The sequence below is a fragment of the Enoplosus armatus genome, chromosome 22 (genome assembly GCF_043641665.1).
Source record: "Enoplosus armatus isolate fEnoArm2 chromosome 22, fEnoArm2.hap1, whole genome shotgun sequence".
In the NCBI taxonomy this organism is placed as follows: domain Eukaryota; kingdom Metazoa; phylum Chordata; class Actinopteri; order Centrarchiformes; family Enoplosidae; genus Enoplosus; species Enoplosus armatus.
The window spans coordinates 17,758,651-17,775,029 of NC_092201.1; the positions used below are offsets into that span (position 1 = coordinate 17,758,651).

The window sequence follows — 16,379 nt, forward strand, 5'->3', positions numbered from 1 at the left end:
GGGTTCACATCTCTGTTCATTTATGATATATGATAAATATAACAGCACATTCCTGGCCTGTAAAACTTTGACAAACAATAAAAAACCAACGGCAGTCATTAAGGCCAAATCAGTATGCCATCTTGCATCTTTATCTGTAAACAACCAGTCACGACTGATCTGATGTAGATTCTTCCCCTGACTACAGCTACATAACAGGGCTGTAAAACATGAAATGAAATTGTATTTTATTTGTAAAATGTTCTGATTTTCTTTGTTGGTCAATAACCAATATGTTAGTAAATTATAACAGCAATATAACAGCTAATACAGCTACAATTTTCCTCTCAATATACTAAATCGACAAAACAGCTGCTTTAGCTTTATATATTCTTGTTCTTCTCAGTAACAACAATTAATAACCGTGTACTGTGATAATAATATAACTACTTGTTACTGTAACTGACCTTAGACAAAAGATGTGAAGGTCTGCTATGCTGTGTGTGACCATGTTTCTGTAGTCCTATGGTTTTTTGGGTGGGGGCATACTAAATTCTGTATTCAATATTAAATTGGAACATGCTCCACCAATGTTGTCAGATATTGCACTTCACTGACATAACATACAGGTGGTGTAAGCCACCTTGCCTTAAGGAACTGCTAAATTTTAACATACCAAACTGAGAAAAAAAACTCATTACTTGTACATGTTTGGTATTAAATGGTCAAAAAAAAAAAACAATATATACACATACAATATATATCAGGTGTCTTCTGCTACATTATAAAAATATTAATACTGGCCTTCAAAAACCCATATCGGTCAAACCTCTTACAAAAAGTTGCATTAACTGGAGGGAAGGGTGTCAGTTAACGATGTATTACTAGTTAAAGGGGTCAAAGATGAGGAAAGGCATCATGTGACAAATACAGGAAATTAAGATGTTTAGTCATGGAACGGGTACATCAATGTATTGACCAAGGCAGGGGAGAAGTAGTACTAACGGGGGTGGGGGGGTCTTTAACAGGACAGTGGAGAGGCCCCGTCTATTTGTACGGCCGTAGGAACCTGGTGACTTTGGAGCGCAGCAGCTTGATGAAGGAGCGAGGGAACATCTCTTTGGACTCCTGCGCTGTGTACCTGAAGTAGTTCTGGGGATGGGCCAGCACATCAAACAGGGCCTTTATCAGCTTCTTGTCCTGTAGCAAGGACACAAGGGCAAAGAATGTCATCCCACTGGTCAATTTTTACAACCTTTATTCATTTATTTATTTATTTATAGAATCGAAGACCAAGCACCATATGACCATAAGGCTGGTAATGTACTGTATCCTTCAATACCTTCAGTATCTCCTGGTGGTTCTCAGAAGCATAGAGCCTGCCATCTCGCACTATGTCCTCTATCAGCTGCTGGTAGTCCTCTGGAACACAACAGGGTTAAAGGATGGGGGCACAATTCATAATAGAGTATATAGAGTCTTGTTGAGTGAAGGTAGATGTCAGTATAAAAATCAGTAACAGCAAACAGTTAATCACATGATTCACAAGACTTTATTTTTTTTTAAATGATCAGGAACTCACTCATGGCAACCTGTATGTGAGATTAGATCAAACTCAACTGTCTCAACTGTGTTGAAGGTGACTCACCATCGTATGTGACATAAGGAACTTGGAAGCCTTTGCCACTGTTGCCCTCATTGGACTTAAATTGAATCCAGAGTTTACGAGAGCGAGAGGTGAAGGCGATGGGCCGCTCATAGGTCTGACACGTCTCATAGGTGGTGATGGAGGTGGGAAGGGCTGGAGGAAGAGTACAAACATGTTAGAATAGTACTCTACCTATAGTTCGTTTGCTCTGGTCCGAATAAGTGGATGAGATGTTGCATTTTCCCCTTTGTTCGGTTTATTTTTACATGGAAAAAAATTAAAATGAACCAAAATGCATCACTAAAAGCCACGTGAGAACGCTGGAAATCAAGAAATTGCACCTGTACGAGCTGAGATTGTTTTGTTGATTGCTGTTACCAAGGTTATAAATGAACTGTCAAGCTCAACCTTTAAGCCAACATAGATGACTTAAATGTCCTTGAGGTGCTCAGAATCTACTATCTCATGACAACTAAGCAAACTCTATCTGCTGATGAAGAGCATGTGATATGACCCAAAGCTCCAGAAAAAGTAAGAACAAGTAAGTTGACCCTAAATTGAGATTGTTTTGTCAAATGGTCTGAAATGACTTAAATCCAACTGTGGTATGGTTCAGGTGTTGTCACAACATAATCTATACTGCCACTGGAGAAAAATTCATGTGTGTGTGTGTCGTGACAGCATCATTAGTGTCTGTCTTGCATGGTTAATCATGTGTAGAAGAGGATTGTTATGGAGAAACAAAGAGATAAAATGCCTCATTGATGTACAGGCAGAGGTTAACATTCAAACAAAAGCTGATGGCACACACAGGAACGCACAGTACATTGTTCTTCATTTTTCTTATGTAGGTTAGGCAATAACAAGTGCCAAACCTGTTGCCTGGCAATGGGCCTTAACAGTCACATTTTGACTTTTTAATTAATTCATTTGTTGTTTTGTAATGTTGGTATATAATAATAATAATAATCTAAATCAGTAGTGGCAGACCAACAACATCTGTCTGATCAGTTCTGTTTTGGTAAAAAAATAATCAATGAACTCAAATTTCTTTTTACCGCTCTTCCTCATGACCAGCACGTCCCCACACTCATCCTCGATGGGAAGGAAGATCTCTGGTACCACGATGAGAATCCGCCTCTTGTGTGGTGGGTTGATGGTCCAGACACAGTCCACATTGGATGGGTAATCTCCAGGGTAGTTAGGAGACTCGATGTAGCCTGTGTATTCTCCCAGCTCACCTCCACAAAGCTGGTCTAAGGGCAAAATAATAAATACACTTTGCAATATTTTCAAAACAGGTTTCAGTTAAATACATTGGAAGAAGGCTAAATGTAAATGTCGATCAGTTACTTTTGCAGTGGGAGACGTTGGTGGCACCGTCAAAGTCAGTGGTGGTGTTCCCCGGGCAGGTGATGCAGTAGTTCTGCCCAAACTCGGACTGGTAGGTTCCTGCTGGGCAGCGGATACAGCGGTGGGTACTGGAGTTGTAGTAGTGTCCAGGAGCACAGTGCACTGAGGAACAACAGGGGGGAGTCAGTGTACACACAGTATAAACTAAATGAAAATATGAAATATAATTAAAATATAAACATATAAACAGCAGGCCATCTATATGATGCATCACACAGCTGTGATATTATTCATGCTTAGATTACAAAACAGGCATATAAACAAAGCACTAAACCCTATATAGATGACATCAGGCACTTGTTCAGACTGCCACCTCATACACATCTACACACTACTTTAAGACAGCATTAATAATGAAACTACTGACAAATGGCTTGTGTCATCGCAAATGCCAAGCATTAACATACACAGTTTTGAAGTGGCAGATAAAAACCTTCAATTACAGAGGAGAAAGTCAAGCAATATAATCTATAGAATATTAAACAGGACTTAGAGTCTACAACTGCTCGGTGAGGCTGTATTTAGGCAATTCAATTCATTTTTATTTACATAGCACCAAATCAGTTATCTCAGGGCACTATAGAGCAGGTCTAGACCATACTCTTTATGATATTAAGAGCATTTAGCTCAAAGCAGTGCTTTGCTAACTTGGACACAAAACAATGCTAACATGCTGATGCTAAGAAGGTGTAATTTATACCTAGTTCAGTTTGTTAGCATGCTAGCTAATTAGCACTAAGCACAATATACAGCTGAGGATGACGGGAATGTTGTTAGTTTTGCAGGTATTCGACAAATTAAAATTTTGACCTGATGATGGCTCTAGATGAAAAGTCAGAGGATCACCAATGTAATTACAATTCATCCTGAGGGCAACATTAATGTCTGTACCACATTTCATGGCAATCCATCCAATAAGACATCTTACAAAAAGCCAAAAATGTTAACATTTACTCCCAATCCATCTAGTAGTTATTAAGATATTTCAATAGAAATTGTTGGTAGCGCTAGATGACAAGTAAGGAGATTAACAAAAATAATTTGGATCATCCTCTGGGCACCATGGATAACTCCAAAGATTTCATGGAGGCACTAAAGGAAAAGTCAGAGGATCACAAATGTCAGTAGGATTCATCCTCTGGGGACCATGAATGTCAAAATTTACAAAATGTACTTGCAATCCATCTAGTAGTTGTTGAGATATTTCAATAGAAATGTGAAAACTTTGACTTGTTGGTGACGCTAGATGAAAAGTGAGGAGAACACAGAAGTCAGAGGGTATGAATGTCCGTACAAACTATTATCAGAATCTATTGAGATATTTCCGTCTGGACCACAGACATTGTCATCCCTAGAGCCATGCCGCTAGCATGACTAAAATACAAAAACAATCTCTAGAATACTTCAGTATGGATTCAAATGTGCTGTCACAGAGATAGGTGAACACTTGTTTAATAGCGAGTTTAGCAAATTGACGTGTACATTGAAGATACAAAATAAAAGCATGTCTCTGATAATAGCTCCCCTTGAATAAATGCTGATTAGAGGGTGTGAGTCGTAGCTGTAAACAAATCTGTATAGACAGCCATATAGTAGAGGCACAGACATGCACACTGTCTGACATATAACACAGTGACACACATAGACACAAAGCCCCACCTTTGGCCTCACAGTCCCTGAAGGAGACTGATCCTTCATACTTGGTCATGAGACCTCCTCCACAGGGGAAGCAGAGGACCCGGCCTGGTTCTGGTTGGTAGGAGCCCAGTGTACAGGGCTGGCAGGGACGGAACCCGTCAGCAGAGAAATGACCTGCTGGACACTGACCTGAGGGAAGGACAGAAGAATATCTTTGTGTAAAAGTGTAAGACATTGTTTGACAAACCTGTTTGAAGTTCTACATGAATTATACTATGTACGAGTGTTTCTCAGTGTAGGATCAGTTGGTTCATATCTCCGTAATCCCAGCTCTCCACAAAGAGCTCAGTAACTGAATACACTGGTCTGCTGTACTCTCTTGTGGCTGTAGCTAACATTCAGGCTGTATTACTGGCCACAAGGTGGTGCCAACCCAACATATGTATACATACATATTGTTTGTATGTGTCGCCAATGTAGAGAAGACTTATTTTAATGATTACCGGTTAGATGTCCAAATTTCTAGCAATGATAGATTCTGGAAGATAAAAGAGGGAAACAAAAGTCTACAGTTGATTGGCAGTCAGAAGAAAGATCTAAGGTACTCTAATGGGCTGTAAATCCTTCATTCAGCTGTGTTAATATGATTAATGCAGCAATGGTTTCTGTACTGTTGGTGGAAGAGTGCAAGATCTGGGGATTTTTGAATGACTGTAATGATGGGATGGTGCGTTACCTCCACACTGAGACACGTTCTTGGCACCAGCGATGCCCTGTACTTCAGTGCTGGGACACGGCTCACAGGACAGCTGACCCACTGTGTCCTGGTACGTACCGGGAGGGCACTGGACACACTGCTCCTGCTCCCCGCTGTAGAAGGTGCCCACACCACAGCTCACTGAGGAAAGACACCGGTGAGTACTTTGTACTCTCTGTGGCTCCTGTTGGTCTTCCTCATTATGACCGGGCAGCAACATCATGACACCAACTGACCACACTTACCACACTTTCCATCTCGGAGGATTTGTCCTGTGCTGCAAGCCTCGGCACCCTCTGGTACCCTGGACGGTTTCTGGGCCACCTCATACTCCGTCCCAGAGAACTGGATGTAGAACTGCTGTTTGTTGATGGACTTCCTGAGCGTCCGCATGGCGCTCTGCAGCTTCTGCTTCATCCTCTCCCGCACACAGTCCACATTACACAAGTCTGAGGCAAAAATCAAATTGATTCTTTCTGCTCATGTGCCTTATCTTGGAACATATGTACCATATCCTGATAATGTCTCTTGTTTCTATTATGTACGTCATGTTGTATTGTGTATATGGTTTGGTACCACAAGAGACTTTCTGTGGCTGTTTTTAATATTGATGTTAATAACTTCCTTAACTGCCATCTTTCCAGTTTGAACAAATGTATATGTAGGTAACCGCTTGTAATTCTCTTTGCACTGTATGTATATTTACTATTTCATTCCTAGTGTAGTTAGACAAAACAGGTAAGAAAGAACATAACACCTGAGGCATCCTCCTCCTTCATCTCCATCTCAAACTCAGCTGTGATGTGGGAAACCTCTTTCGAAGGAGATTTGCGTCCTCGTCTGCGCTTCTTGGACGAGTCGCACTTGAGGTTGACAAAAGTTACTTGGCAGTCGTCAGTGCAGGGGAACTGCCCTCCTTCCAGGTGATAAAAACAGAAGTGTAGAATGAGATGGAGTCATACGATGAAGATCATAAGGTATTATAATTAAGTGTTAAAGATAAGTGCAATTTTATAGATGGTAGTGTCTGATGGCAGCTTCCTAACTCTAAATGTGTACTGTGTGCTAAAGTTCTTTACCTTGCAGGTTCTGCTTGGATGAATCTCTGTGTTTCTCCTTGTTGCGGGGCCTCAGGTGACACTTGGCGTCTTTGATCTTAAACCTGGCCTTCTGTTTGATGGGCGGGGCCAGCGTGTCTTTATTCATCACAGCAGAAAGATCAGAAGAATAATGTTTATGTACTTTATGTATAAAGTGACAAATCAGCAACTGTATTATTTTGTGTCCTTTCTCAAGTGATTATGGAAGATGACATTTTTAACCCTTAAACTGATCTCTTACTAAAGTAGCAGGGAATTAATGTTAAGTGAACCCTGGTCTCTGTAGTGCTGTTGGAGTGTTTTTTTCCTCTGCGCTGTTGATGTTTACTTGACATTTTCTCCTGCTGCTGGTTGTGTGGTATTAATAATCTTGCTTAGGTTCTTATATTTTTGTAATTTGGTTGACTTTGTGTCAAATGTTCTCCTTTTTCTCATCCAGAGTGTAGTAGAACAAACTGCCTGGTCAGAGACTCCCATAACTCCCCTACAGTAGGCCCATGGTGGCTATTGTGATGCATGAATACTGGTGATACTGGTGGTACTTCTGACCCTGCTGTAGTTGACTGTTGTCTGCAGGTTGGACATGATTCAGTTACAGATTTACTGCAGCTTTTGTGCCGGATTTACTTTACTTTACTTTATTTATCAAATATACGCAGCAGGCTGGACTCCCAAATTTAAGGGAGGGTCGCGCAAATAATAGGAGGAGACATGTTAACAGAGACTATGTATTCCGCTGGATTTACTGAGGCCACGCTGTTTGCGACTGTCAGTTTTGAGGGGAAAATTCTCTGCCTCTGAAAGGGAGGTTTATAGTAGGGAAAGGAACATACATTGAATATAGGCCTGTATATAACTAAATACTGATTATCAGACAGAAGAATTAAGCAATTAGTCTATTACTAATGAAATATCTGATTACTCCAAAGCAAGTGCAGAGGTGATGAGGTTTGTGTTCATCAAACTTGAATTTTAACTTGACCATCGATGATGTCTTTTGTTAAAACATTTAAGTGTGTGTTTGGTTGTATTTACTTAAGTATTAACATCCATAGCTACACCACCTCCACCTCCACCTGCTCAGCTCGGTGAAACCTGCTGCTCTCTCTCTCTGTCTTTCTCCACCATCATGTATTTTGTAACATGATATGAGGCGCTGATTACATGCAGATTGCAACTGCAAACCCAATGAATACTACATTTCCCATCATGCTTGGCCTACTGTACCTGCACAGGTGGGTAAGGCAGCGGTGGCATTCCTCTTCTGAGGAGCTTTACCAGGCTGGACGGGCACTCCGCAGCTCAGAGTGTAGCTGTTCTCTGAGTCTGTAAGAAACACAAACACATATATTTCTTTAAATGTTTCAGTGCAATACATATATAGTCATACACAACAATGCAATACATAAATATATGTATATATATATATATATATATATATATATATATATATATATATATACACATACATATACATTATTATTGTATATATTTTTTTACTTTTATTTTTCACTTAAATACTGTAAATGTGTATATTTTTATTTTCTATTTCTTATTTTCATATTTTGTACATACTTTTAGGTCTAGATTTATGCTACTTTCTACTCTTAAATGGGAGCACCTGTACTGTACAATTTCCCTCCGGGGATCAATAAAGTATTTCTGATTCTGATTCTGATTCTGATTAGATAACAGCGAGAAAACAGAAATCAGACACGATGATGAGAGGTTGGGGAGGCTGAGAGTTTTTATTTCCCTCTGAAGGACTGCTTGACCGGGTCGTCCTTGAGTAGCGTGTGTATGTGTGTTGGTATGGAAGTGTGTGTTTCACTTGGATCATCAGTTCCTGAGGATTAAAACATTTTTTATAATGTTGCACGACCTTATTATCCTCCTGTTTTCAGAAACGAGGCAGAGAGCACACATGACCTTAAACCCTGATTGAGAAATTAAGCCCAAATGAAAGATCTTAGAATTCTGTCTTTCTGTCTTGATACACACCGAAAGACGCATTTCAAGTGAGAAATGAAGGATGAAGGCTTCAGAGGTCATAAAAGGGAGATGATTAAATCAGAGCCTGGGCTGCATTCAGCCACAGGAATTTACATGCCTCCCTCCTCCTAAAATTAAGACGCACTCCAAAAAGACAGAAAAACAAATATTTCACTTCATGCCTGAGAACTATCCATCATTCTCACACGATGGCTGCCAAGTCAAACGGAGCGAGGGCCGCGCTACGGAAAAATGGCGTGATCAAAGAACCTAATCGATTTACAGATGTGTGTTAAGTACTATCGCAGGAGGAGAGGTCGGGGTGCCAGCCAAAGTGAACCTCGCAGAGTGAAAAACACATCAGTCTTGAGTGGAGAGCCCCCCAAGGAGTCAAGAAATACAGCAATAAAGAGCAAGAGTTTCTTCATTAAGCCTCAGACAGGACAGGACGCTACAGAAAGCTGTGACTGTGAGCTGTCACCACCAGAGGGCAGCAACATGTGCAGCATGACAGCTAAAACTATACATTAGAGAAACTTACAGGAGTAGAATGCATTTCATTTGCCGGGTCACCAATTTAAGGCCCAATCTCCGACTTTTTTCACGAGAAGAATTACAGTTTTATTCTTATTTTTGCAATACATTTATATTGAAAGAAAGCTAAATTATTAACGAGCAATTCCACAAAGAATGATGTTTGAAAAATGAGAGAGAAAAGATTCTCTCTCATTTTTTTCCCCCTCTAAATAATCTCTTTTGCATCTCTAGACCACTTTCAGACCTTACATAAACGGACACACATGAATTACCGAAAATGGAAAAAAAAGGGGCAGGACAACAACCAAAGCAAGGATTAATAACTTCAGTGACCTCTCATAGTCACTTTGTAGTACATCCCAGAACGCTGCACTAAAATAATCCACAGAAAAACAAAGATAAAAAACTGTGTAATGACATGCAGCCCGTCTTTGTCACAAATTATTATGACCTGAATATCTTAGGTTCTAAGGCTATAGGTTCTGGATACAGTACGGAAGATATGAATACGTTTTAGGTGGAAGGTGGTAAAGATTGCCATTTAGAAAAAACAACTTGTCTATTGAGCCTATATTTTAATAGTTTGACATATGCAAAAAATACTACATATATGGCAACAAGACTAAGAGTCTAAAGTTATGCTAGCTGCACTGTGAGGCTGTACTTAGGCAAAGCGGTGCTTAGAGCTGAAAGCTCACAATGACAATGTTAGCAGATGATGTTTAGATATTTAGCTGGTATGTTTACCATGCTCACCATCTTAGTTTAGCATTTAGCACTGAACACAACATACAATGATGGGAATGTCATTAGTTTTGCAGGTATTTGGTCCAAATACCAAAGTATTGGGAAGAAAAATGTTTTGACCTGACAATGGCACTAGATCAAAAGTCAAGCCATCAAAGTTACTACAACTCATCCTCTTGGGGCCATGAACGCCTGTACAAAAGTTAATGGCAATCCATCTAATAGATAGTGAGTTATTTCAGTCTGAACCAAAGTGGTGGACTGACCGCCAGACAGACCGACATTGAGCCATGCCACCGGCTGGTAGGCAATGAATTCTAAAGCTGTAACAAATGTTTATTGTATATTGTTTCAGCCCTAATAATTCATGGTTCATTCTGTAAATCTGTAAATAGTCAACAACACATTTTATCGACATTGTTTTTGTATATGGGCTTGTTTCTGCAATACTCAAATGACCTGTGTGGACCTGTGTGTGTACCTGCGAGGAAGAGGGCATTGGAGGGGCAGGAGAGCGAGCAGACCTCTGCCCCTCCACTCTTGGTGCAGGTCAGCTGGGCTCGGGGTACTGGCTTCCCATTGGGCAAACACTTCACCGCCTCTGAGGAACACACAGAGTCACATCACCATGACAACCACCTGGACACACACACACACACACACACATACACCTGTGTTCAGGCCTGAGTGAGGAATCCACCGTGCCAAGTGGACAAACACACAACTCCCACACACCAGCACACACAGGAGCTTACCGATGCAGTCTTTCTTGTTCCAGTGGAGTTTCTGTCCGGGTGGGCATACACACTCGTAGCTTCCCTGGGTGTTTACGCAGCCATGCTCACAGCTCCCGTTGCTGATGCTGCACTCATCAATGTCTGATACACAAGCACAGAGAGTGGTGTGTGTATGAATTTTCACTTTTTTTTCCTGTTTTTACTTTTAATTAGACAATGGAAAACTAGAAAGGCAGACAGATTAGGGTTGACAAGAGATCTGGATTATAGGCACATGTGATTCTACAGATGACAGACTGTGAAGGTATAACCATTACAAACAAACACGAGCAATCCAAAAGGGTTTGTCAGTCTCCACATACTGTACCTTTAAATCATTGGTACATTAAGAAAATAGCCCTTGAATTCTACCATAATAGCTGTTTAAAAATCTCACAGGCAGTGTTCAGACCATGCACTCGAAGCTCCATGTCATGGACTCTGCTGGAGCCTCCTGCTCCTCCTGAACCCCACCCTCCTGCTGCTCCTCCCACACACACTCCCCAGTCTTTCATCTTCCAGCCAGCACCTGCCAGTTTTTTCCCTCCAGGCCCTTGGACATTTCCCCTTTTTCCCCTGTCTACCAATCACCCACCAGCCTGCTCTTCCTGACACTCACCTGCAGCCCAATTACCTCCAGTATTTATACTAGTCACCTTCCCTTTGTTCTCTGCCAGATCGTGGTTTGTGCTTAGCCTGCTTCGTATCCCGCCTGTTTGAACATTTGTGACCTTTTGGTTTCCAACCTGTACCTGCCTACTGGTTTTTGAGCTTCTGCCTGTTCCCTTTGTACCTCTGCCTGATTTCCTCGAAGGTTTGGATTTGACCCTGGAATTGTCTGTACCTTGCAAACAAATTAGTAAACTTAGTAATAAAGTAGTAAAATTAGTGACTGCTCTACCCTCGCCTCTGTCTGCTATTCTGCGTGTGGGTTCCTTCTGATTTGTGACACTCCGACTGAAGAATTTTCTGCCACAGCATCATAAAAATGGCTTCCCTGTCTATTAAAGCGATGGTATAAGTGCAGTTGGTAGTTTGGATTTTCTGTGACACATTTCATGTGAACCTTAGTGCTCTTGAGAAAATCAGATCCATAAGAGTTGTAAAGATAAGCATACAGGTAACATCTGGTGTCATTTCATTGGTTTGGAGTGTCAGTAACAGTCTCACCTCACCCTCAGGTCTCAATGTAGTTTGCTGGACATGTTTTCTTTCATAGATATTTTTGGAATATGATCCCTGAGTGTTTGTGATCCTTTTCCTTTTCTCTTTTTCGCCTAACCAGTTTTAGATCCGCCTAGCTAAAAGTAATACAGTTCGGCAATAAATCTCACCTTCGCAAAGGTTATAATGTTGAGCTTTTGTTGAATCTCTTAAAGACAGGTGTTCAATTCAACTGTATAGTCATTTGTAGGGTGTAGTTTGTGGTGCTGTTGTGTTTGTATTCGGAATTGGTTTTATAGTATATGTTGTTTACAGGTACATCCTGCTGCTGTGACCATGCTGACTCCACCTTTCCATCAGTGACGTCAGTCAGTTGAAAAATGGGGAACAGGTAATACACATAGGCAAGCAGGCAAACCACAGGAACACGTGCACACACACACACACACAAAGATGCAGGCACACAAACACACATTATACACACAGAAATGATTCTGGGGAGCTGAAGTGTGAGAATGCTTTCAGGAGCAGCCGTCTGCACACACTCAGTGACCCCTAACCTTCACACTCTGAAAAGCATTTACCTTTCAGATGCATACACACACAAACACACACATTTGATCTAGTCTGTTACACACACATTTGATCTACTCTGTTACACACACTTCAGCGATACATTTCTCCCATGCAGATTCTCACCTCCACAGTGGGTCAGGCCGTACAGGATGTATCCCTTGTTGCACAAGCACTCAAAGCTGCCAGGGTAGTTGATGCAGGTGTGGTCGCAGGTTCTCTCAAAGGAGCACTCGTCAATGTCTGAGGGAGACCAAAGAGATACATTACTCCTGAGAAATACTGTAGCTTTATGCAATGGAAAGAGTTGAGAACAGGAAATGGACACACTCGTGACTGTGCACGAGACATCATCATCAGTGACTGATCATCATTTGCTGTTTTTGTTCATTCACTCATTACTGGTTTCCCGGTCACATCAATACAATACAACAGAATCCTGAAAAACTAAAATGCTGCAGTACTTATGCCCTGGCTTCAATATTGCACTGTGGTGATTGCTAGAGTGTATATGACGATATATACTGTGAGAAAGTCAACTGTCAGAGATTGTGCTGCACTGTTTACACAGTGGTAGCTATGCATGCGATCGGGACTACCTCATGGCAATGTTAGTGCGTTTGATTTGTCTGGTATTTATCTAATACAATGAAATGGCCAAAAAACAGACATTACCATCAGGTCATTTCATCCATATATGGTTTTTAAAGTGAATTTCTAGAAAATGTACCATATCCCAATATACAGTATTGACCTTATGCTTTTCGGTAACAAGGAAGGACTCTGTTAACTTCATGTCTACACTGGAAGCTTGACATCTGCTGCTTGTGCTTGAGCCTACAATTTGGTAAATATCTGAGCAGTTGTTGTTGTTATTATTATTATTATTAAGTAGACGTGTGTTACTGCTGTATTTCTTCACCCATCTGGTTCATCTGGTTTTAGTTATGACACAGTCCAGTTTTCCATAACGTCACATAATATAACAAGCTGATCATTTAAAATGATATTCTTAATAAATATATATATATTACACAGTAGGGTGAAAGGTTGTCTTTAAATCCATGATGATAAATCAGACCAGACCAGCAAATTAAAACTCAGCTGATTGTTAGTGATGATTTGTGAACAATGCAAATAAGTTAATAACTTGCATCATCATACTGATAAGTATGAGGATCGTCTTCTTTATCTGATATCTGTGGTGTCAGGTCATATGACCCTGACTTGTTCAATATATGGACAAAAGTATTGGGCCACTCCTCTTAATCATTGAATTCAGGTGTATAAAATCAAGCACCCAGCCATTTGTAAAAGAATGGGTCGTTCTAAAGAGCTCACTGAATTCATTGAAGTCAGTGAATTGAAGTCATTTTGGACAATTCTATGCTTCCAACTTTGTGGAAACAGTTTGGGGAAGGCCCTTTTCTGTTCCAGCATGACTGTGCCCCAGTGCACAAAGCAAGGTCCATAAAGGCATGGTTGGATGAGTTTGGTGTGGAAGAACTTGACTGGCCCGCACAGAGCCCCGATCTCAACCCCACTGAACACCTTTGGGATGAACTAGAACGGACATCCCGAGCCAGGCCCTCTCGTCCAACATCAGTGTCTGACCTCACAAATGCTCTTCTGGATGAATGGGCAAAAATTCCCACAGACACGCTCCAAAATCTTGTAGAAAGCCTTCCCAGAAGAGTGGAAGCTGTTATAGCTGCAAAGGGGGGACCAACTTTATATTAATGCCCATGAATTTGGAATGGGATGTCATAAAAGCTCCTGCAGGTGTAATGTGTAGGTGGCCCAATACTTTTGTCCATATAGTGTATTTACTATAGCCAGCAACAGCAATATCTTGATATAAAATGACTGTGACAATTGAATCCATATCACCCACCTCTGATGGTTGCTGCCTGCACACTGACTTGTGGATGATGTGATTAATTTGTCTTTAGGGCAAAAGTATTAATTAATGACAAAATGATCTGAATTATACAACTTAAGGTTTTAGTACTTAAGTTTAAGTTTTGTGTCAAATTGGACATGTTTCACATGTTAATCAAAAACATTTGAGGGTTGCTGCACCAGTTCAGAAGTTCTTGCCTCACAAGTTTCATGAAAACCTGATGTCCTGTCGATGGTGCTACAACTGCAACACAGGTGTTGCTGGATTCCACACACATTAATGGAATTATGAACTGGTTCAGTCGAACTGGTTCAGTCACGGTTTAATATGAGTCTCATGAGAGAAAAGAGGTTTTGTCCCACTGCATCAGTGGAAGCAAAGGTCAACAGGATGAGAGGTTTACAGACATTGCAATCTTAATGACTCATTTATGGTCAAACAGAGGCTGCTCACCAAGGACTAAAGAGGCCATCCCATTAATCACAGTAGACATTATAGTAAACAAATACATGACAAGAGCTCATTCAAATAAACCAATCTGGAAAAACCTCACTGGACTGAGGTTGAGATGGCTCACATTCACCGTTACGTCAATGTATGTGTGAGTGTGTGTTTGTGTATGAGTGTGCACGCCTGCCTGCGCATGTGTTTATGTATACTTGTCCAGCACCAAATATTATTAACCTATCAGGAATGGAGGCCAGCGTTTCAAGCTCACCTGGTTTCAGTCTGTTCCACGGAGCTTTACAGGGGCTAAAAATACAACATGTTATAATGGATTTTGTCATGTGTGGAGGAAGTTGTTAAGGCCAGGATGTTGGCTCGGTAAATTCTCCAGGCAATGTGAGGACTTAGGAATGGCTTGCCTGTTTCAAGCTAGCCCACAAGCAGAGTTTACATAGCATACAGGAGTTGTCTACAGCTGTAAATGTAAAAGGAACATATATAAAATAAATGTTGCTTTCTGATTTGGCCACGATGAGGTGTTTTGACAGTGATGGCTGACATTTATCTAACTGCTGACAACATGCTCTCTAGCTCTCTGCCTTTCTAAACATTTAGAATAGAAGGAATAATTTGTGTTGCTTATGCAACTATGTCGATTAATCTTGCTGCTTTGGTTTCTTCGCCAGTTCTAGTTAATGCTCCAACACTGGCATGTAGTGTATCACCAGGAGCTATTTTCTTTGGAACCCGGTGGCACAGAAAGTGCTGACAAATTAAACATTATATTTCATTTTAAGGTCATGGTGAAGCTGAACAGATGTCAGTAGGTGGGACAAACCTGGCAGCTATTGGCTGGCATGGTAAGGTGTGTCAGAAATAGGTACTGACTAGGTATTGTGATGTGGCTAACAACACTCAACACCACATCATTAAAGACTCCAAACACACAACCAAGGATGCACAGTTAATCCAACACATATATACACACACACGTGTACACACTGTTTGGTGGTTTGGGCCCCTGAGATTTGTTGTTAATAAAAATCTTTTTGTGTTTGCCTGCTCTCCTGTCTCGCTTGCTGCAACTTGTAAGCAAGAATCTGCCTTTGGTTGTACAAACATAACCGCTGATCACAAAGAGGCTTCTCCATGTGCACTACAAACCTAGCTAGTGAATTTTTGACCTTTTCTCATTTATACGTTTGAACGTTTATGCATTTGGACATATTCAAAAGTTCACACTAGAGCAGACGAAATGATCAGTACAAATTTCTTCTCTGTGAGTCCAGTAGGTCCACTGGGCCATTAGCCTAGCATAACACAAGAATTGCAAGCACTGGGCTTGATGGAAAGTGTATATTGTTTCTAGACTAATGTTCTGCAGGAGCTACTGTATCCCTGGACTGGATGAGAGATCAAATTGATATTGATTTTCTCATCTGACTCCAGCAAAGATGCAAACATGCAGCACTCCACCAGCCACAAAGCCTGATTCAGTCAGCAAGCTTAATTTTCACCTTTTTAGCATCTTAATATCACTTCTATGAAGTTATACATTATGAAATGAACCGCAAAAATTTGTCTACTTCCCTGTCCCAGCCATGCAATACACACTAATAGCATCCTCCATATCCTGCCTCCTCTAACCAATAAAACGGTGGGATTCATGAGTGATTGGCTAAGAAGCAAATAAAGAGTCCAAACG

The 16,379-nt window shown here is 40.9% G+C and overlaps 1 protein-coding gene across 3 annotated transcripts in view; it reads right to left on the reverse strand.

Moving 5' to 3' along the window:
• Positions 1-1,026: 1,026 nt before the first annotated feature.
• Positions 1,027-16,379, reverse strand: part of scube1 (signal peptide, CUB domain, EGF-like 1) — a 107,671-nt gene continuing 92,318 nt past the window's right edge. For 2 of the 3 annotated variants that reach the window (XM_070929224.1, XM_070929223.1), the window contains 14 exons: positions 12,451-12,567; positions 10,567-10,689; positions 10,293-10,412; positions 7,763-7,861; positions 6,515-6,631; positions 6,193-6,351; positions 5,681-5,884; positions 5,415-5,576; positions 4,700-4,867; positions 2,981-3,142; positions 2,686-2,883; positions 1,628-1,780; positions 1,322-1,401; positions 1,027-1,179 (listed from right to left, as the gene is read on the reverse strand). In XM_070929224.1, the coding sequence (XP_070785325.1) occupies positions 1,027-1,179; positions 1,322-1,401; positions 1,628-1,780; positions 2,686-2,883; positions 2,981-3,142; positions 4,700-4,867; positions 5,415-5,576; positions 5,681-5,884; positions 6,193-6,351; positions 6,515-6,631; positions 7,763-7,861; positions 10,293-10,412; positions 10,567-10,689; positions 12,451-12,567 (2,015 nt within the window). The remainder of the gene's footprint in view (positions 1,180-1,321; positions 1,402-1,627; positions 1,781-2,685; positions 2,884-2,980; positions 3,143-4,699; positions 4,868-5,414; positions 5,577-5,680; positions 5,885-6,192; positions 6,352-6,514; positions 6,632-7,762; positions 7,862-10,292; positions 10,413-10,566; positions 10,690-12,450; positions 12,568-16,379) is intronic. The other variant, XM_070929225.1, reaches the window with a different exon arrangement.